Source organism: Raphanus sativus, chromosome 7, assembly GCF_000801105.2.
Source record: "Raphanus sativus cultivar WK10039 chromosome 7, ASM80110v3, whole genome shotgun sequence".
Classification (NCBI taxonomy): domain Eukaryota; kingdom Viridiplantae; phylum Streptophyta; class Magnoliopsida; order Brassicales; family Brassicaceae; genus Raphanus; species Raphanus sativus.
This window is the reverse complement of record NC_079517.1, coordinates 177,653-199,939: the sequence shown is the minus strand read 5'-3', so window position 1 is coordinate 199,939 and position 22,287 is coordinate 177,653. Positions and strand designations below refer to the sequence as shown.

General features: G+C 37.8%; 5 protein-coding genes across 6 annotated transcripts; 2 read left to right on the top strand and 3 right to left on the bottom strand.

Moving 5' to 3' along the window:
- Window positions 1-5,377: 5,377 nt before the first annotated feature.
- Window positions 5,378-6,925, bottom strand: LOC108816809 (putative cyclin-D7-1). The gene is made up of 5 exons (XM_018589374.2): window positions 6,631-6,925; window positions 6,349-6,435; window positions 5,973-6,267; window positions 5,731-5,858; window positions 5,378-5,644 (listed from the first exon to the last, which is right to left on the bottom strand). Exons 1-5 carry the CDS (start codon window positions 6,886-6,888, stop codon window positions 5,378-5,380), a joined length of 1,035 nt encoding a protein of 344 aa, XP_018444876.1. The 5' UTR covers window positions 6,889-6,925.
- A 1,444-nt stretch (window positions 6,926-8,369) lies between these two features.
- Window positions 8,370-10,932, bottom strand: LOC108817128 (oxysterol-binding protein-related protein 3A). Its single transcript, XM_018589736.2, has 10 exons — window positions 10,654-10,932; window positions 10,463-10,556; window positions 10,217-10,333; window positions 10,020-10,092; window positions 9,794-9,912; window positions 9,608-9,729; window positions 9,360-9,536; window positions 9,141-9,285; window positions 8,875-9,053; window positions 8,370-8,789 (listed from the first exon to the last, which is right to left on the bottom strand). The coding sequence occupies exons 1-10, from the start codon at window positions 10,749-10,751 to the stop codon at window positions 8,552-8,554; spliced, it is 1,362 nt and encodes a 453-aa protein (XP_018445238.1). The 5' UTR covers window positions 10,752-10,932; the 3' UTR covers window positions 8,370-8,551.
- A 3,799-nt stretch (window positions 10,933-14,731) lies between these two features.
- LOC108816376 (uncharacterized) lies at window positions 14,732-15,464 on the top strand. The gene has a single exon (XM_018588952.2). The coding sequence runs from the start codon at window positions 14,816-14,818 to the stop codon at window positions 15,068-15,070; it is 255 nt and encodes an 84-aa protein (XP_018444454.2). The 5' UTR covers window positions 14,732-14,815; the 3' UTR covers window positions 15,071-15,464.
- Window positions 15,465-15,674: 210 nt separating this feature from the next.
- On the bottom strand, window positions 15,675-17,596 carry LOC108834747 (phosphopantothenate--cysteine ligase 2). Of its 2 annotated transcripts, XM_056990813.1 has the most exons (9): window positions 17,479-17,596; window positions 17,146-17,389; window positions 17,010-17,054; window positions 16,848-16,933; window positions 16,695-16,747; window positions 16,554-16,613; window positions 16,377-16,478; window positions 16,170-16,289; window positions 15,675-16,094 (listed from the first exon to the last, which is right to left on the bottom strand). In XM_056990813.1, the coding sequence occupies exons 2-9, from the start codon at window positions 17,382-17,384 to the stop codon at window positions 15,855-15,857; spliced, it is 945 nt and encodes a 314-aa protein (XP_056846793.1). In that variant the 5' UTR covers window positions 17,385-17,389; window positions 17,479-17,596; the 3' UTR covers window positions 15,675-15,854. The 2 variants fall into 2 exon arrangements, with proteins under 2 accessions (XP_056846793.1, XP_056846792.1); XM_056990812.1 differs by having other exon boundaries at window positions 17,146-17,538.
- A 1,596-nt stretch (window positions 17,597-19,192) lies between these two features.
- On the top strand, window positions 19,193-21,775 carry LOC108834748 (wall-associated receptor kinase-like 20). The gene is made up of 4 exons (XM_056990814.1): window positions 19,193-19,810; window positions 20,050-20,440; window positions 20,526-20,588; window positions 20,658-21,775. Exons 1-4 carry the CDS (start codon window positions 19,370-19,372, stop codon window positions 21,758-21,760), a joined length of 1,998 nt encoding a protein of 665 aa, XP_056846794.1. The 5' UTR covers window positions 19,193-19,369; the 3' UTR covers window positions 21,761-21,775.
- Window positions 21,776-22,287: the final 512 nt, after the last annotated feature.

Sequence of the window (22,287 nt, the reverse complement as noted above, 5' to 3'; positions counted from 1 at the left end):
TGGAAAGATTTGGGGAGTTCTTAATTATCTATGGGGCAGAGATAAGAGAGTGACGATTCACAATCTCTCGAAAAATGCTTATCTGTTCCATATTCCATCGGTGGCTCTAAGGCAACGTATTCTCCAGCATGAACTATGGAGAGTTGGTGACTCGCCTTTCTTTGTAACGGAATGGAAAGCTTCATTTAGTATTGATCCTCCTTCACTCCAGCGGGCTCCGATATGGGCTACTCTGAATAAGGTTCCGTTTGATCTTCTTACGGATGAAGGTCTGGTAATCATTACTAAGCCGTTGGGAAAGATTGTAGATGCAAAACCTTTCTCAAGTGTTTCTTCAGTAGACGTGAAGGTGGTCGTCGATCTAACGGTTAAGCTCCCGGAAATGGTTGAGATTGAAAGAGAAAACGGGTTGGTAGATGTCTTAGAGGTGACTTACGCTTGGCTACCTCCACTTTGTCCGGTTTGCAAGGAGATCGGTCATAAAGCGAATTTCTGTCCCACTATTAAGCCCCAGTCGGAACATCAAACTAAAAATGGTGCTAAGAGTGGAGTAAGTAAATCTGGGAAATCTAAAAAATCTACTGGGAAAGCTACTGACAAGTCTAAAACTGAGGTTACAGGCAAGCAGAAACTAAGGGAAGATCAAACTCCTGAGCAAACTGTTCCAGTTAAATCTTGTTTTAAATCGGTCCTTACTGATTTGGATTCATCTGCTAGAGCTTCTTTGGTCTTTCAAAAGGTTGCTCCTTCTTGTTCTGTTGCTACACACTCTGGTGATCTTAATCCTGTGGAAGCTTCTTTTACCAAGTTGGCCTCTGTAGGAATAGATGCTTCTCCTCAGGATAATTTACAGTCACTATCTGAGGTTCACCAGGCTCCTTCCTCTGAGACTCAGTTGCAGTCTTCTCTTTTGGTTCCTGATCCCACTGCACCTGATCAGGAAACGCCTTTTCTTCCAGCAGTTAAGGCGGTTTCATTTAAGGCTGCGGATGTTTCTAACCAAAAAAATCTGGAGGTTGTTTCTTTTAATCCCTTTGCGGTTCTTGAGCAGGATGAAGATCCTTCTTCTCTTCAGGATGACTCTACTCTCTCTCTGGTGGTTTCTGTGCCGGTGAATAATCAGCCTATTCAATCTGAGCCAGTGAATAATCAGTCTGCTGCAACTGTGACAGTGATGAATCAGTCTGATCAAAATGTGATAAAGAATAATCAGTCTACTCCATCTCCGGTCTTGTCTAGAAACCAGAAAAGCAAGAAGAGGAAGCTGGCTAAAAGGTCCCCTGTCTCAGGTGGTTCGCCTCCCCTTATATTAGGGGATCGCAACCTCCATTAATTTTTTTTATGTCGGATACATTTTTTTGGAACGTGCGCGGCATCAACCACTTTTCGAAGCATATACCTCTGTCTTCGTGGATAAATAAAAGGAAAATTTGTTTTGGTGCTCTTTTGGAAACGCATGTTAGCGAGGATAATAGTGTATCTATTTTGTCGGTGTTGGGACCGGGTTGGAAGCTTATGGCTAACTATCAATTCTCTGATCTTGGTAAGGTGTGGTTTGTTTATAAAGATCCTATCAAGATCCAGTTTTTGTTTGCGGATGCTCAATCAATCACGGTTAAAGTTTCGCCTCCGGAAGCTCTTCCTTTCTTCTTCACGGCAGTTTATGCTTCTAATCTGTTAGAAGAACGTCAGCAGCTCTGGACCTCTTTAAGAGACACATCAGTATCTTTTGACCTGGCTTCCAGCCCATGGATGGTTTGTGGGGATTTTAATGAAATTTTGGATCCCAGAGAGACCTCTAACTCTTCTATTATTACTTCCACCAGAGCCATGAGGGAGTTTGGCTCGTGCTTATCAGACATCGGAGTGTTTGATCTGTCGTCGCAGGGACCTAAGTATACATGGTCGAACCATCGTCCTTCAGATCCCATTGGTAAAAAGATTGATAGATGCCTGGTGAATGATCTGTGGCAACTGTCTTATCCGAAAGGATTTTGCTCCTTTGAACCTCCGGAGTTTTCAGATCATACGCCATGTCATATTAGGCTTACCTCCACTAGGCCTTCTTTTGGGACCAGACCTTTTATGTTTCCAAGTTATCTGATAAAGCTCCCCTCGTTTGTTCCTACTATAAAAGAATGTTGGCTTCAGATAGGAGGACCTGCAGGAAATCTCACTGCCTTATGTTTCAAGCTTAAGCAGCTTAAAGCTCCCATTAAGTCTCTTTGTAAGGAAAACTTCAGTCAGATTGAGAGAAGAGTTCAGGAGGCAAAATCGACTTTAGATTCTCACCAACTGCAGTCGCTAAATTTTCCGTCTGAAGATAACTTAGCTATGGAGAAAGAGTCTCGGGAAGCATGGCTGTTTCTGCGTTTGGCAGAAGAAATGTTCTTCCGTCAGCGCTCGAGAATTAAATGGTTGGAAGCAGGGGATTTAAACACTCAGTTTTTTCACAGAATTACCATGGTCAGAAATGCTCTTAATGGGATTACCTATCTTCTGAGAGGTGATGGTTCAAGATCTCAGTCACTAAAAGAGGTTCATCAGATTGCAGCTGCTCATTTTGCGGGAATCTTATGCACCCTAAGGGGCTCCTATTGTATGTTTCTTCCGGAATATATGACAAGAGTTATCTTAACGGTCTGTACTCCGGCTCATCAGGATCTTCTCTCTGCTCCTGTCACGGCTGCCTTGATCAAAACGACGTTGTTCAAGCTCTCTCTTAATCGTACCCCTGGACCTGATGGTTTAACGGCTGAGTTTTTTAGAGCACTATGGAGCTTGCTAGGTGATGAAGTCTGTACGGTGATCTTGGACTTCTTCAAATCCAGGTTCATGCCTTCGGGACTTAATTCCACTTCTCTTATTTTGATCCCAAAAAGGCCAGGTGCGGATAATATACAAGATTTCAGGCCTATATCTTGTCTTAATACCTTATATAAGGTAATTTCCCGTATCTTGGCTGATAGATTGAAGGAGATTCTCCCAGATCTTGTGCTACCTAATCAAACGGGATTCATCAAAAATAGGCTGCTGCTAGAAAATGTTTTGCTAGCCTCTGAGGTGCTTAATGGTTATCAGAGAAAGAATAGATCACCGAGAATTGCGCTTAAGGTGGACATCTCTAAGGCATTTGATTCTGTCCGTTGGGATTTCCTACTTCAAACTCTCAAGGCTATGCAATTTCCTGCTGCTTTTGTTGACTGCATACGTGCGTGTATCACCACTCCGTCCTTCTCTCTGAGCATAAATGGGGTAACTTCTGGTTTCTTTAAAGGAAAAACAGGTTTGAGGCAGGGAGATCCGATTTCTCCGCTTCTATTTGCGGTGGTCATGAATGTCCTCTCTTATATGTTGAATCGGGCAGCTGAAGATGGTATTTTTGGCTATCACCCGGGTTGTGCGGGAACTAAGCTTACTCATCTTGCTTTTGCAGATGATTTATTAATTTTTATTGATGGTACAGAATCTTCCTTAGCAGGAGTCTTTACGGTTCTGTCCCAGTTTGAAAAATTCTCTGGGCTGGAAGTGAATATGTCAAAAACGTCTATGTTCTCCTCCGGTCTCTCTGCCCAGACGCAGCTCAACATATTAAATCGGTTTAGGCTCCGTTCCATACAGCTTCCGGTCCGATATCTGGGCTTGCCTCTCTGCTCCAAGAAACTCTCGGTTAGGGATTGTGATCCTTTACTTGCTCAGGTTCGAAGGAAGCTTAATGGCTGGATGAATCGCCATCTAAGTATGGCTGGTAGGCTGCAGCTTATTTCATCTACCATTCCGGGAATTATAGGTTTCTGGACATCTGCCTTTTGTATCCCTAAAAAGGTCTTAAAGATGATTCAGAGTCTTCTCTCTTCTTTCCTCTGGCATGGAACGCTTGGAAACACTTCTGCTAAGGTTGCTTGGGACTCTTTATGTTACCCGAAAGCTGAAGGAGGGTTGGGTATTAGATCTCTTACCTCATGGAACACGGTGTTCGGCATTAAGTTAATCTGGATGCTATATTTCCGTGCTGGTTCTATTTGGGTGGCTTGGGTCAGAGATAAATATCTTTCGACAGGTTCATTTTGGTCACTAAACTCGCGAAATTATTCCATCTCATGGACATTTCGTAGGCTATTAAAGTTAAGACACATTGCTTTGTCTTTTCTTCGTATCATGGTGCGAGGGGGGAGTGAAACTTACTTCTGGTTCGATCCTTGGACTCCCTTTGGGGTCTTGGTTGATTATTTGGGACCGTCGGGACCTTCGGATTTGGGAATCCCTCTGGATTCTCTGGTTTCTTCCATTACACAAGGTTCAGCTTGGACTCTAAGACCCGCAAGGTCGGAACGTCAAGTAAACCTTCATGTTTATCTCACTTCTTTTACTCCTTCTCCAGGAGCTGATGTTGCTATTTGGAAAGTTGGAGATACAATCACTGCTAAATTCTCTACGAAGAAAGTTTGGCAAGATTTGAGGAGGTCTAGGCCTTCAGTTTCGTGGGCGAGATTTGTTTGGAATCAGGCTATTATTCCCAAATTCAAGATTACTTCCTGGTTGTTTTTGCTTAATCGCAATCCAACTATGGATCGTTTGATCTCTTGGGGTCTGGATTTGGAGAATTGTTGTCTTCTTTGTGGAACTGCTCCAGAATCTAGAGACCATTTGTTTTTTCTATGTCCTTACTCCACTCTGGTTTGGAAAACAGTTACTGGAGCGCTTGGTATCACCACCCCTCCTCTTCAGTGGGATTCGGTTCTTCAATGGTTCGATGTAGTTACAACCAATCCCGATCGGTTGATTGCTATACTTCAAATATGGCACGGAACCATATATGCGTTATGGCAAGAGCGTAATGCACGGTATCATGATGGTCTTACTAAAGCTCATTGGATGTTATCTCGAGAAGTCATCAAACAAGCAAAGGACAAATCTACAGCTATGTGTAACTGTGGATCAGAACTTGGCTTGAGATTGGTGACTTTCTGGTCTGCGATTTAAGAAGTGCAGCAAGGCTATTGCTGTGCTCATTCAATTCACTTCCGTGGTGTCCAAAGCCATTGTGACCTTCTTCCTTTTCTTCTGTTTAAATTCCCTTGCATCTCTGTTTTAGTTTGCTGTTTGTTTCCCCCATTGTAAACTCTGTTTTAATTATTTCAATATGAAGGCCAGTTAAAAAAAAAAAAAAAAATGTGCATGCTGATAATTTCTGGATATTATTTTTTCCATTAGGATCGTCTTCATATCGGCAATAATTTGTTCAGTATCATGTCAAAAGTTACATTATATAACAACATTTCACTTTTATTGTCAAACATTAATAAATGGTACATGCCAGTTTACAGTTAACACAAAAAAATGTGGTATACTTTCTATTCATAAATGTGATAATTAATTAATTTGACGTAACAAAAGTCATTCTTTTTGCAGGACGATGCTCGTCTTCGTGATTATCTCTCTCTCTCTTCTTCTTCTTGTCGTCCGATCGTAAAATTTGAAAAATGGCAGAGAGATCTCCGACGTAATAAACAATGTTCATGTTCATAACCTCTCCTCTCTGCAACATACTCGCTAGACTCTTCACATCACCAACTTCTCTTCTCCAACCCTTTTCATGAACGTTTCGAGATTTCATAACAGTAACACATTTTGCAATATTCTCCTGCAATTATCCACGTAAAATAGTAAACCAAAATGTTTTATTTGTAGAAACTATATTGCAAATTATTATACCACTTCAAGTATTACCTTGTGTTCTTTTCCAAAGAGATTCATAACTTTTCCAAGGTTCTCTTCTCGAACTGCTTTCTCTTCTAACACATTCAACACAGCCGCAACCGCCACAACACTTGGTGTGTATGCAAGCACCTTCAAATCTGCATCCCCATTCAAAATTGATCATTCGCTTGGCATTAATATACTTTCTTCTCCAACAAGAAAACAAACTTTAAAATAAGACAATATCCATATGTGAGAATCTTCTTAATTACCGCATAAATCATCTAGCAAATGATCTGCGATTCGATTCCTCAATCTGTCTCCTCCTCCCATCCGGATTTTAGTGACAAGAATTTGCGAAAAAGAGAAACTCGTGACCGAGTTAACACGCCATTCTAGAGCCTTCAATACAATGAGTTCCATCTCAAGAACGGTCTTGTGGTGAAACATATGATTTAGCCCTTCCATCTGAAAGTCTTCAAGTGAAGGGGAAGACACTTCGTTAAATTTTGATGCGATCGACAATGAGGTTACTGCAACTAACTCTACCATCCACTTACTCCATTCCTACATTTATTACTCATTGTCGGATAAGCAGATGTTACATTGCAATGTTAAATTAATTATTTTAGAAATCCATTTACTTACATTGCAGCTAGTCGCATAGACGAACCGGTCAAAACAACTTGCGGCGGAGAAAATCGTTTCAAATGATAGATTCAAACGATTCCGTGTCTGAGAGAAAACAACAACAAAAAATCCCATCGTATTACTCATTAGAATGAACATGTTTCCAATATATACTTCCCACAAACAATTCATAAATATTACATTTGAGTAAAAAAAAATATGAACAAATCAGTCTATTCGAAAGCAGAATTAGACTTGTGGTGACCGATACAAAGAGTTATGTTATAAGAGTTAAGGTACCTGAATGAGCCATTGAAATGTTTGAAACCTAGCATCGGTTAACCTCTTAGAAACAAGAAACTCAATAAACTTGTCTCCGTGATTACTGAAACGCAATTCTTTCTCCAAATCCATAGAAATAGCTTCCTCTACCGTTGCTGCATCCAGGGCTGGAGACATTTCCACGTGATCATCGCGAATATTCAAGCGGAAGTTTGGTAAAGGCCCCGGAGTCGAAGGACCCGACAGCCATGACTCCTCGCACAGTAGATTATCCATCGGAACCGGTTCGTTAAACCGGTTTGTATTCAGTTTTTCTTTTCACTCTGAAAACAGTGTTATGAAACGAATGAGATAAAGTGACCTATGTATATATATATGGAGAGAGAGACAAAGAGATGGTCGTGGAGAAGAACATGGGAAGTTATGGAAGACAGTTAAAAGGATTAAGAAGATACGTCGGTTAAACCATAAGAAGGTGCGTTGGTTTAGGTGTTTGTGTAAGAGATTATATTTAACACGAGCTACGCTTGTTTTGTCAAACCGGGTTAAACCGGATATAAGTCAGTAATTAGTTTTTTTTTTTTTGAACACCGAAGTCAGTAATTAGTTATCATCGCCTTTAGCTAACAAAACACGTACGAAATAAATACAAAATCCAAAGAGTGAGAATTCTTAGGTTATTCAACTATGAATTTATAAATACTTTATGCGCATTTATATCTTTGAAGTTATTCAACTATGTATTTAGACAATTTCTTAATTACTGCTATTTTGTAAATACTATTTCTATGTTCTTGATTAAAAGTGTGAGTTACTATTTTTATGTTCTTGATTACATGTTTAATTACAGTTATTTAACTCTTTAATGATTTAAAAAAAAACTCTTTAATGATTTTGCACTCACAAATCTTTCTTATTTAAGACAATAAATGTTTTTAGTTTCAAATTAGTATAGCTGTTTTTGAATATCTACAATCAATCAATTCATTTATTTCTTATTTATTGATTTTGCACTCATGAATCTATTTTTAAGACAGTATATGTTATATATATTTCAAATAAATATATAAAATGTGTTATAGTTTGTATCAAAGATATTATATAAAAATAGCTTGGATTTAATTTGAGACTGTATATTGTTTCCAAAATTTATTAATTAGCTTTGCATGTTTGTTTATGTATAAAGATTTTTGGCTATAAATCTTACATGTTTCACACTAGAGAAGAAATTAAATATATGTATACATTTTTTACTTTAAGCTGGAAAAAGATAGCATTTTATTTATTTATTGAGTGGAGATAGTTGCAAAGGGTATAATAAGAAGAGGTCGTTCCACATGAAACGCGGTAAATGCTTTCTACCCAATTGGTGAACTGATTATCTTTCATAGAGAGTTCATGTTACAAAAACGTGTAAAAAAGTAAATGTTCCAGAGAAGACAAATATATATATGGGTACAGTGTTTCTTAACCATAAATTCTTAACCAACCTCGTGAGTCCACGACCTTTGCGTAATTACCTCTACCAATGACAGCAAATACATTACTATTGTAAATTTGTTTATATTTATTTTTTGCGCACCAACTTCCTCATTTTTTCTGTTACAAACTAAGATATTATTATTTGATATGTTGTTCTTTCATTATTTGGTAATTGAAAACGTTAGCGGAGCGACAAGAAAAATATCATTCTTTGCTTTGGATTAGTTGCTTATGAACCAAGAAACTTCTCATTTTGCCTTTTCTACGTATACACGTTGTCTCCACTTAAGTCCATATTGTCGTTTGTAGAAACCTTTTGTACAACTAGATAGCGCTTATACGATAAGTATATATAATTATTTTTAATGGAAATATACAATAGGAATGGAGACTAGCTAATACTGTATCAAGAGATATCGAATGTGATTGCAGTTTTTTTGTTGTTGTTGTGACAAGCTTAAGGAGAGGTGTCTTGGAACTGCCAAGGGTTGAACTGGGTCGACTTCATATCAGTGTTAATCTCGGAGTTATTCGCTGCAGCGCGGTGCACCAAGTACTTACCATTGAATTGGTACACTTCGAGATCTCCCCATGGTGTGGGAGTGACTTCATCTGTTTCATCAAACCATTTCGGAACAAATGGTTGACCTGTCTGTTCTCGGGATCTCTTCTCAGCTCTTTGTCTCTCCTCTAGTCTGAGAAAAAAAAAAAAAAACAGGATTCCTATTAGTCTTTAACATTACTAATGGGATGATCATGACCAAAAAGCTTATTGTTTACCTGCTCTTTTCATAACCAGCTTTGGTCATATCGCCAGTGTCGAGGGCGTATCTATCAGGACGTAGACGTGAATCAGATGACAATAGCTTACTAGGGGCAGTGTCGAAGCTATTGACCTTGTGAGCAAAGTGTGTGTATTGGTATTTATCCTTCTTTGGAGCTTCAGCGACCTTCCATACCTGTGGTAATGTAACATAGTCTTAAGACTCGTAACAAAATATCTCTTTCTTTTTTTTGTCTGCTAAGAATAGAGATATTGACAAAACCTCTTCTAGTTTGGTGCATGTAAGCGGTTCGCCTTCAATGTCACAAGCCTGATAACTCAAGGACTCGTTCCATTTACCGGTCACTAGTATCTTGGGCTCTTCAGCTGAGTTATACACGTATCCATCCACCTCATAACGGCCAGATCTGTCCATTAGGTCAAAATTTCAGCTCCAGTATTAGGCCAAATTAAACAAGTGTGATGAAGAAAGAAGATTTACCCAAACCAGCCACATGGTTGAAAGTAAAGCACCGCTTTGTCGCCAGTGGTAAGGTTGGTCATGATCATCTCTCCTGAAGAATCGACCCATGTTCGTCCAAAGATAAGGTTATGAGCCTTAGTCGGAGGAGGTACAAGATCAAGAACCACACCATCTCTTTTAAGTGTCACTCTTGTCCTATACGCACACATGGATACATTAGAAAATCTAAACATTTAAGTTACATTAGAGTAGCAGAAGTCACCAACCTTCCTACTGGGTAGAAGTCGATTGAATTGCCTAGTAATTTCGATTTCAGTTTTGAGGTGCAGTCGTAAGAGAAATGCTCGTTCTCTGCGTGAGCAGCACTCATTGGTGGATGATGGCTGACCTGAGGAAACAACAACGCCATTAATATATATATATTATTTAAGAGTTGTAAAGAAACGACTCACCTGTTCAGCTATAAAATTAATCCCATTATGGTTAGTCATCTCGTAAGTTTCACCGAGGATTGGATTGAATGGTTTCCATGTACGTTGGTAAGCATAATACACAGATATAGCCCATGTTGCTGTTGCGACATTTTATTTATTGAAATTAGCCACACAAGAACTAGAGGTACACATAGTTTAAACACACACAGGGAAGGAAAAGGAGAATGCGCATGTGCTTGCTTACATGCATATACCATGCGCATGTAAGGGTCTTGGGTTTTGTCAGCCATATCCAGCAGATGCGAGTATTCCATCAACTAATGAGGTTACAACAAAATGGGTAAAATAAATATACATAACCCTAATTCAGCTCAAAAAGAGCTTTCATGTAAATCTTTTTTTCTTTTTCATGTAAACGTAATCTAAGAACATTTACAAAACCTCTGCCATTTTTTGTAGCGTGGTCATGGGTTCAAAAATGATCACAGGAAGAGTCACCATAGATGTAATATCAGATCCTATGTACTTTTGCATCATCTTCCAGTATCCATCACGTTCCTGAGAGAATTGTGCCCAAAATTGAAACTCAGAGAGGGACGTTGATCTTTTCAAAGTTAATAATTATTATTACCATTCTGGTAACATCTTCTTTTTTCAGTAAGATGATAAATAAATAGCTGTATATACCTCTTGCTTCCATCTTCCTCTTCCTGCTTCCTCCTCTGCATCTTCTGTACTTCCATCTGGATTGATGACTTCTATCCCTTCATAGCCCATCAAACTGAGAAAAGAAACAAGCAAACATATCTCATCTACACAACACTGCTTTCTCCATAAAACACACACACACACACACACACAATCCTTATGCTTATTACCTGTTAACTGATTTCGTCATGACCGACCCGAAGTTGGTGATGGAAGAAGCAAGAGAGTTAAAAAAACCACCGCTGTTTTTTGAATCGTTGGGAGACATCACTTTCACCACCGCCGATTATAGAAACGAGACGAATGGCTCAACCTTAGGAAAAAATGTGAGCTTTTATGGAGAATGGTTCCTTACAAGGATGGGCAAAGAAGTTCGGTAATGAAAATGGGAGATCAACTATGGAGAAGGCGATAAGGAGACTTTGTGCTGGTCTTCCTTGACGGTTCTTTGATTTTCCACAAAGACTAGACTATTCGTGTTTACTTTTCTCGTATTCCTTTTGTGAAAAAGGCAGTGTTGTTAAAACCGGACCGGCAAGCGAATAGGATTTTTTTTTGGGTCATGGGTCAATATGGTTCGACCGGGTTTGATCCGGTTCGATCCGGGTTTGATTAGACTAAACTAAATTTAATGATATTTTGAATATGTATATTCTTACAAAAATAAAGATCATATCAAATAAAATATTTCAATAATCATAATGTTTAGAAACTTTTAAAAAGTAACAAACTAAAAATGTAACAAACTAAAAATGTAATAAAAATAATAGAACAATGTAATAGTCCAAATCTCAAATCAATAGAAAAAACATATTTAAATTTTATTCTCCGGGTTTTTGTCACTCCAAATCTTCATCATCTTTACAAAAATTATAGACAAATTAGTTAAAAATTTATACTATGAAATAAAATTAAAAATTATACCATGATTAAGTTCTTCAAAGCTAAGTTTTCAATTCTTAATATCTTCGAAACAAAAACAATACCTTGAGAAGTAGATACTTTGTGAGTTGCAGTCTTGCATAGATGTCAAAGACTCAAGAGAAAAATATGAGACAGCTTTACCTTATTAATCTGAATTCTATTTTTATTTTAAAAAGGAAATTTTAATTATTTTATTAATAAATTTTTGGTTTATACAAGAACTAGGGTTTATCCGGTTTGTTGGGTCGCCGGTTCACAGGCTTTTAACGGTTTAATATGGGTTTTTAACCGGTTCAATTATAGTTGGGTTTTGACATTAACCCAACCCGTATTTGTGTCCGGTTCGTGGTTGAATCTGGTCCGACCGCCGGTTCTGTCCGGGTTTAATAACACTGGAAAAACGGGAATATTAAACCGAAGTAGACCGGGTTCAATCGAAGTGCCTTGGATTCTTTGAGCCCAAAATACGAGCTCATATTCTAAATATTGGGTTTTTTCATAATGCAACGGCCCAAAAGTATACACTTCTATAAAGAATCAGCATTCTAAAGGTTTTTTTTGGGTTGAATGATACAACATTTAAAGGCATTTTAGTGTTAAAAATAATTTCTTGGAAATTCAACATGCATGTGAAACTCATAAAAGTTGATTCCACTTTAAAATATGTTTTATTCTCTGATTAACCATTTGTAAAAAAAAATTATGAATTGTGGTCCCTTTTAGCTTTGGGCCCTGTGGCAGTTGCACTGCTTATCCTCGTGCATAAGCTGGTCCTGACTCTACTTCTAAACTAATATAACAAAATGCCACGGAGTTTTCCTTTCATAACATTTAAAAGACTCAGCTTATTCTTTTATGCTTTCGTCAATTGTTTTCTCCATAGCTTGCAGTAACATTGGCTTTCTCCGTGTCTTCGCTTGTTTCGGTTTCTCCTTATAGTATGGAGAATTGAATTATTCTTCATTTGTTTGTAATTTTTTATCGATCTCATAATATGTTCTGAATTTTTTTCTTTAAAATAGAGTAATTCTATAATTAAAAAGTTGTTTTTATTCCAATGGTACCTATTTTAAAATAAAAATAAAATGATGAATAAAAAATAAAAAGATTACTCTATTTATAGAGTATACCCATTTTTACACTATTATCAAATGAAAATAGAATACCATTAGAGTATTTTTACTGCAAACTCTATTTTAAAGTGGAAAATCAAATGAAACTGGAAATACTCTTGTAACTCGCAAACATCATTTGACTATATGATCTAAACAAAAAGAAATTAACACACAGAACAAAGTTATTAGAACTAACTATATATTTCATAAATATTGTTCAGTAGAACTCACTTTACGCCCTTTTATATAATTGGACGCTAGTCTGGTTAAGCCTCTCCACAAACCAAATTTTTTCTAATGAGAGACTTCACTATTTATTTCTTCCTTGTTGTTCGTATTTGGCATCCGTAGCAAGAAAATCAGGAATTTGGAACATCGTAATAAGAAAAATATTCTCTTCTTTCACAGGAGATATTTGTTGATTGTCGCCGTTGAATTTCAAACCGCAAAATGGCGGTCCATCCGTTGCATTAATAAACTCATCTTCAGCCTTTTCGAATTTCTGCATTTTGGCGTAATTCAAACCTGAAGTTAACGCTTTATAGCTATTTGAGTAAAGCTTAAGACATTCTTCCAACAACTTTTTAGTAAGACTATTCTTATATTTTCTCTCTTTTATAATCTTCTCCACCATTCTTTTCACGTTCGTTAAGTTTGATATGGCGTTATTTGCTCCTACTATGGTCAAATCACCGAGATTTCTCACTTTCTGACTCTTCGGATTCTCTCTGAGAGATGCAATGCAAACTTTTTCGAAATCTGGAATCAAGTCCCCACCTGGAAACTTTGCACCTTTTTTGCATGATTTTTGAATCAAAGAATCTGCCACTTTGTTGGATGTGCAACCATTGAAAAGAAAAGCCAACACAATGAGGTACATCATTTTGTTTTTTTGAGACATCTTCATTGTGGTGTCGTATATTGTAACTTATGATCCCATATAAAAGCAAGCAAAAATCTAGTCACACGAGAGTAACCACATGTTATTTTTAGATGGCTCATGTTTCGCGTTGCCACTCCACTTGCTTTATTACCTTTTTTTGTGGGTCAAACTTAGTTTTCTAAGGATACATTAGATTAAATACCATGTTCTAATTATCGATAGTCTTAAACCCTACTATAATCTCTGTATATTTTGTACATCTCTTTATATTATGGGATATACATCATTGCCTAATATAGTATCAGAGTTGTAATCCTAACAGCCTAAAAAAGAATTATATGGCCGCCACCCTCTTTTATCTCCTCAGTACTTCTTCTTTTTCTTCTTCCTGCATTATCGACCACAGTGACGGACCCAGTACTAACTTTATGTGGGATCAATATCTGTTTAAGTAAAAAATTAATGTCAAAAAGAGGTCAAAAGAGAATCTAACTCGGTTTTTTGGAGATTCATTAAAAAGATATTACCATCTGACTACTAAATTTATATGAAATGTAAGCACAGATAAAAACTTTTTATTAAATATTTGTGGTGTCACTTGACCAATCCTTTCTTAGAGGATCCGTCCCTGATCAGCCATGTAAATCTCCACCACACTCACCATTGTCTTTTCTTCTCAACGTGAACATGATGAATGCTGTGACGCTTACAGCAACCAACTATCTCTCGTAGAATCGCCGAACTCATGCCTTGCTAGATGAATATGATTTAGTGAGCCAACTAGACGGCTCACACACTATGCCACATGCAACCATCACCACAGATTGAGTTGTGACTACAAACCTTGCATTAAAATGTCAATGGGATCAAACATTTTGTCCAACCATGATGCAAACTATGACTTCATTCAATATTGTGAGGCTAGTGGGTTGGTAATTTGATACAAAATTAATTTTAAATCAGCTATTTAAATATACTTAAGCTAACAATTACTTGTTCTTAGACTTTTCTATTCTACTTTAAAAATTCTTATTGGCTTATCGAGTAAAAATTGAATATCTTTTTCAGCAGAATGAGTATATTTCTTATAAAATTAATTTGTTTCTTTATATTCTATTTCAAGCTGAAGATTTCTTGTGTGTAAGTTGGGACTTTCCTTTCACATTCTTAGGCCCACAAAATATATTTGTTTTAGTTACTTCTGCAATGCATATCCTTAAACCCATTATTTACCGTGACGCTTAAGCATACGTGGCACCACATGTATCCCGCCACGTCACTATCATTACCCTCTCCGCTCTTCTTATATTATACACCAAAGACATCGCATTGATCGCAAAGACAAAACCATCAGAGAATCCCCATCGAAAAGAAAAGAAAAGTACTTGAAGAGTTTAAAAGATAAAGAAAATGGAAGGCTTGATTCCATTCTTGTACAAAGCCATGGTCATGTATAGAAGAGAAGGAAGCTTTTCGTCAGCTTTGCTCAGCGATCATCATTCTTCTTCTACTTCCGGTTACTACATGAGACTTCCTGGCGACTCCTCCGGTAGATTTCGAACGTCAGACCTCAGGCGATTTGGGACGGACCGTCTTGGATTGCTTAAAACTACGCCTTCTTCACCATCTCGCTCGCCCACTAACAACATCACGAAACGTACGTAAGGAGTGTTTCTTGATATACTATTTACACAAAAGATATAACTACTATGTGTTAATATATGTTACATGTAGCTCACCGTAAATTATTATACTTGCAAGTAAAACTACTTTTTGGTCGTAATCATGGTTAAACTGTAAATATGTTGGAATTATAACGATGGAATTTAACAAAGATGTTAATAATTTACGGTGGATTGATCATGTATTTATAATTTGTTTAGTGGGTTTGTCAATATTGTGTGCACTTGTAAAGTGTGATCATTCAAAAAAAAAGTGTAATATTATCATATGTGATTATTTTTCTGTAGCAAACATCTTTATCATATGTATTTAAATACTTGATTTCGTGTTGCTTATGCATTCTTCTCTGTCAACGAAGTTGATTCGGTAATTAATAATTACTTTTGTCACAGTCGAGATTGTTAAACCTTTTCATGGCTTGAAAATATATGTTGAACATTGGACTTTAATGGGATGAAAATAATTTTTGTGTATTCAAAAACTTTAAAATCTCATGTATGTTGTTACAAAACTAAATAGTTGGATCTTAATTATAATAAAACTAAATAGATGGTGATTTTTTTTCATACAACCAAACTATTCAATATTCAAGAAAACTCTCAAAAATCTGAAATTACTGATCAATGGTCAAAACCCCAATCATCATTTGTTCACATAGCGTACACAAATAGAGAGAGAGAGAGAGAGAGGAGGAACCTATATAGATTGTTTTTGTTGAGTGGATGAAATATTCATACATGTTTTTGACTTGGAAGCATTTAAGAAATCAAGTGTGAGATTCTTTGATGTATGTTGAGTGCCGATCTACAATGAGGCGAATAAGATTGTCTTCTACGATAGATTCAGGCTTATCGCTATCACGCCTAACCACAACATTACCGCTGCTTGAAACAACCACAACTTCTTCCTTACGTGTTGACAGCTCATTGGCTACAACAGCGTGCACTTTATACTTTCCTAGAGCCTTTGTAGCCTTCTCTATCAGAATCTTTGAGTCTGTCTCAAGCTGAATCCAAACTTGAATAATAAGTTTTTTATCAAATTATAAGAGAAGTATACAAAGAGAATAGAGAGATTGGACCTTGAATGATATGCAGAAAGCCTTTGGAGCCCAAGTTGTTCTCAAGATTGAAAGCATTTTAGGGACTTGAGCTAGTCTTATGTCCAAAGGACCAGATCCTGACTCTATTTTGTGCTCTGTCTGGTTTCACCAAACATACAAAAAGCAGTTTTTCAGACAAAAACAAAAAGTTGCGTAGGGATGGTCATAAGGGCATGAGACTCTCACCATGGTATTCCAGGGCACATAAAAGTCAGAGACAGCAGCAGCAAGATAGAACATTGAACATGGACCGACGTCTTTCAATGCCGTTGCAATCAACCGCAACATCTGTAACATAAAACAATTTCAGCTGCAACTCTGTCGAAGAATCTATACCACAAAATTTTTGTCGGATTTTTGTACCTGAAGATACTCATATATGGTTGTGAATGGGAGCTTCAGTAAGCGAGATTCAGCTACTGCCTGCAATTTTTAAAAACACACAAACATAAAGTGATCATCTTTTTTTGGGGGGGGGGAACAAGTGGTAGGTATAATACGCACAGCTTGCTGGTCCATAACAGCCATTTTCACAGCTTCCACATGTGATGCATGAACTGAAAACAAACAAACAAAAGAAAGGATGAACCAAGACCGTACTATTGATTAAAGATAAATCAATGTATATAATATACAGTAGAAAGTAGAAAAAAAAACCTTGAATATTGGTCTTATCTGGAAACTGAAAACAGTCAAGGAATGGATCATCAGGAAGAGACCGGCAATACGGCTGGCAAGTTCCACTAAGAAAGCACCACCATTATCACTTAATTGTTCAATTAGAGACAAACCAGAAAGACAGAAACAAAAGCAATGTACCTCCTATACAGAAATACTACAGCATATCCAGCCTTGACGAAATTCCTTTCCAACATAATCAAAAAAAAAAACAAATATAGACCAAGAATAAAACATTTGCTCCAAAAAAAAAAAAAAGAAAAAAGAAAAAACTTACTCAGTGGAAGCAGCACCTCTGTTTCCAGAGCTGAAGTTATCGATATATCTAACGCAGCGTTGCTCCAGTGGAACCGTAGTTCCGCCTGAAGTCACACATACGATCCTCCTCCCTCCTGAAGAATTGTGCTCGATGAAGCCATTAAGCTTCTCCAGTATACCTTCCTTGTTCTTCAGCGGTGGTGACGATTCAAAAAAAGAGCTCACTTCATCTTCCCCCAACCCAGAGATCGAACTCATTATCTCTACGCAAACAATCTCATTAACCGATAAAGATAAGATCCAACCCAAAAATATATTGATCAATCAGAGATCTTAAGAGAGAGATACTCACTCCCCAAATTAATTAGTACAAATGTTGATTCGCAAATCTCCCACCCCACTAACTCCACGATCTCGTCTTCGCAAATCAATTAGTTGAAGACGACGATAACACAACTGGGCCCTCACGGGCCATACTTGATATCTAGGATAAAAATCTTAACCGTCAAAATAGCATAAGAAGCCCAGGCCCGTTAACTATAGTCCACTCTGCATGGAGACATATATAGGACTGGAACTAAATTAATCAAAACTTATGTTGTTAATCAGAACTATAATACAGTATGTTTCTCAAAAAAATAATTGTATAGGTTCTAAGAATTAATTAAGAATTTGATCAAAAAAAAAAAAGGTTCTAAGAATTAATTAAGTAAATAAACAAACTAATTATTTCAGCTAAGATTGTAGGTAACACTGAAGATTGCTTGCCAACTTCAAAGCTTCAAAAAGTTTGCTTCATGGAAGTTGAGACTTTCCTTTCACATCTTTTCTTTCGTTTTCGTTAATATATAAATTTTCTTATCTTTCTCCACAATGATACATATCGTTAAGGCACTAACAACATTATTCACCCTCACGATGTGGCTTCGTAATAATTAATAACCATTACGCTACATCGTATATATCTCTTCACATTTCTCTCTTATCTATATAATATCAATCCACTCACATTGGTCACAAAACCCATCACCAAAACATAGAAATCTCACAAGAAAATAAAAGAAAAATAGTTTTGATTGTAACTGACAAAACAAATGGAAGGTCTGATTCCATTCTTGTACAAGGCCTTTGTTATGTATAAAAGAGAAAGAAACCTATCGCTGGTTTTGTTCAGCGACCATGACTCTCCTTCTACCGCCGGTTATTACATACGACTTCCCGGAGATTCCTCTGCTGGTTTTGGACCTTCGGCTCTCAGGCGATTCGGATCAGAACGTCATGATTTGTTCGAAAGAAAGTTGTCTCGCAATAGCTAGCTAGGGACATCACCATGTTTCTGCGTACGGACTATGTTGAATGATGCGTAGATCTATTGCTTTGCATGTGATTGTGTGGTAATTGTATATTGACTATTATTATATTTGCAAGTAATGTTATTATAATTGCAACTCCCATGATACCAAACATATATTCGTTAAAATTAGAAAACAAAAGTGAATATACTTTTTCTATCCGATGATAATTTCATAAAAGATTTTCAATATATATATATATTTATTTATTTATTTTTTTTAGGATTTTCGATATCTTCTTGTTAAAAAAAGGATTTTCAGTATGCTACTACTATAAAAGGAGACGTATGTAATCACATGTGTTTAAAATAGTATCATAGGGGCAATTAAGGGGTTGCTGATCAGAGTGGCTTTCCAGTGGGGTGGGAAGTGGGGACGGTATCTCAAACTTGGATACATAACTCCGTAATGAACCCGGACACTCCTGTTAAAAAGTTTGTAAACTTAAAAATTCCAAAAGATGTGAAATACGTGAAATCTTTGCATGTGCGGAGCTTTGGATCTTGAATATTCTGTTCATCTTTTTTTTCTTCTATAGCTTGAGTTATACAAAGCATACACAGTCAGATAGGGTTGTCGACGAATAGTATATAAAACTTAGGAATCATAAAAGTGTTGGGATGATCATGACAAACATTGAATCTCCACAATCTTCCTAAGAAAATACAAACATGATTTGTTTAGCAAACCCAAATCAATCCTCACATTTTTCTCGTTTTACAACAACTCGGGAATTGCTTAGTTTTAATTTTTATCAACTATGGAATACGTAACAAGTGTATAACCACAATAATAACATTAATAATAATCACCTCTCATCAGTACATAACCTTAACCTTTATTCACATATTCTGATCATCATTTTTCCACACTCTTAATTCGTTTTCCTAAATGGAGAACAAGGGATCATACTACGCAATATTAATTCCAACTCTATTGACCGTATGGCTAGCATGCGCAGGCCAATCTTGTGCTCGTCATCCTAAGGCAAAACCTCCCATGCCCGGACCACCACGGTGTCCCAACTGCGGACCCATGGTTGTACCTTACCCGCTAAGCACGGGTCCTAACTGTGGTGACCAAGCCTACAAGATAAATTGTGTTGGGGGAAAGCTCTATTTCGGTGCTCTTCATGGATCATCGTATCTCATCACGTCTATCGACCCAGCGACACAACGGATCGTTATACACCCGCCTGGTTTTGCTAGCTCCGGGTCTTGTCTCTCAGCCGACGTCTCAAAAGCTGGCCTCGAGCTCAACCCACATCTGCCTTTCAGCATCACTAATAGCAACACTATCTTGCTGCTTGGTTGCCCTGAAGCTATGCTGCAGGTTAAGTATTTTTTTTCTCCTGCTTTGAGTTCGAACCGGTTTTTTAATTGAATACTAGTTAACCTGTTTTTATTTATAGAGGCAGTCACATAATTTGGTTCGGTTTGAATTGATAATGGAGTTATAGTTAGGTTGGGTTAAAATGTCCAATGCTCAACTCTATAAGCTACAACGAAACTAGATCAAATGTGGTGAAACCCGGTTTTCAGGCCTGACCAAGAGAATTTTGGGGTCTGCAGGCGCCAATAGATTGTACCGGAACCAGCTTATGCCACAGCTACATCAAGAACAACGCATCAGCATGTTCCAAGGCTCCTTTTTGTTGCACCTTCAGAACAGACGGGTCTCAAAACGCTTACACGATCAGGATCAACGGTGGAGGATGTCTCGCGTACCAAAGCTTTGTGGGGTTGAATCCAAACAAAGAGATTCCACCTCCTGGTAAAAAATGGCCGGACCCGGGGCTAGAGTTGCAATGGACATTGCCTAAGGAACCGGTCTGCAAAACAGATGTAGATTGTAGCCTCTTGTTGGGTAGTAAATCAAAGTGCTTGCCTGACCCAACCAGTCTCGGCCTGAAACGATGCTCCTGCAAAAAGGGTTTGGAATGGGATCCGGTCAGCTCAACATGTAAGTAAACCGCATAACAAAGTTGAACTAAACCATTCGATCACAGAACTCTGTTTGATTAGTTCCTTTGACATAACTGTTTTAGGTGGTAAATGTCGCCATGGGAAACGCTGCAAGAAAAAGAAGAAGAGCACCGTTGTTTTCGCAGGTAAAAAATTCAGACGCTCATTTACTGGGTTGATTGTACACAATTCTAATAAACTCCATTCACTTGAAGGTGGGGCGGTTGCGGTTGTGGTGGTTACACTGGCGATTGCGGTAGCGGTTCTTGCAAACAAGCATAGCCACAAAAGGGTTAAAAAGGAGATCCACAAGAACATCGTGAAGGAGCGACAAGAGATGCTCAGCGCAAAGTCCACAGGAAAATCATCGAGAATCTTCACAGGCAGAGAAATCACAAAAGCAACCAACAACTTCTCCAAAGACAATCTCATTGGCACAGGTGGTTTCGGCGAAGTGTTTAAAGCAGTTCTTGAGGATGGAACCATAACAGCCATCAAACGAGCAAAGCTTAACAACACCAAAGGCACTGATCAAATCCTAAACGAAGTTCGGATTCTCTGCCAAGTCAACCACAGAAGCTTAGTCAGGCTCCTTGGTTGCTGCGTCGATCTCGAGTTGCCTCTCTTGATCTACGAGTTTATCCCCAACGGTACTCTCTTCGAACATCTCCACGGCATTAATGCAGACCGCAGCTGGAAACCCCTGTCGTGGCGGAGAAGACTGCAGATCGCATACCAAACCGCTGAAGGCTTAGCTTATCTCCATTCCTCAGCAATGCCGCCCATCTACCACCGAGATGTGAAGTCAAGCAACATCTTGCTCGACGACAAGCTAAACGCCAAAGTATCAGACTTCGGACTTTCGAGGCTGGTGGATTTGGCAGAAACAGCTAATAACGAGAGCCATATCTTCACTGGCGCGCAAGGCACGTTGGGGTATGTGGATCCGGAGTACTACAGGAACTTCCAGCTGACAGATAAGAGCGATGTGTACAGCTTCGGAGTTGTGCTTCTTGAGATGGTTACGTCGAAAAAGGCGATAGATTTCAGTAGGCAAGAGGAGGATGTGAACCTGGTGATGTATATGAACAAGATGATGGACGAAGAGAGATTGATCGAATGCATTGATCCGATGCTTAAGAAGACGGCTAACAAGATTGAGCTGCAGACGATGCAACAGCTCGGGAATTTAGCATCGGCGTGCCTTAACGAGCGGAGACAGAACCGGCCTTCGATGAAAGAGGTGGCTGATGAGATCGAATACATCATCAATATTCTGTCACAACAACAAGAGGTTACTGAGACACAGTTGTCTTAGGCATTCACACTAAAAGATGACCCTATTATTACTCGTGTGTCATGTTTCCTGGTTATAAATTTAGATAAAAAGAAAAAAAAACAAATGGAATTTTTTTTTTATATAAATTAAGGAGATGAGTTTTGTTCAAAGGTATATCAAGATCCAAAACATCGAAAATGAAACTCACTTTACTTTGCCCAAAAAAAACCTCAGTTTACTATAATGAGATGGAAGATAGAATTAGTACCCAAAATCAGCAGCCGTCGCACATCGACCTAACCTCAATATCAGGCCAGTCATCATCTTACAAAAACTAGGAACTTCAAACGTAAAGAACTACTAGATTTTGACCCGCGCTTCGAAAGCGCGGGTATTATTTTTCACTTTTATAAAATATATTATTTGTTTGTAATTATTGAATGTATTTTTATCTTAGTAAAACTTTCTTTATAATAAATTCGACACATAGAGTATCTCTAGTAAACTATATGTTTCTCTGGCTCTGTTTTATTCCTTCTCCAATCAACATATTTATTTGGCTTGTT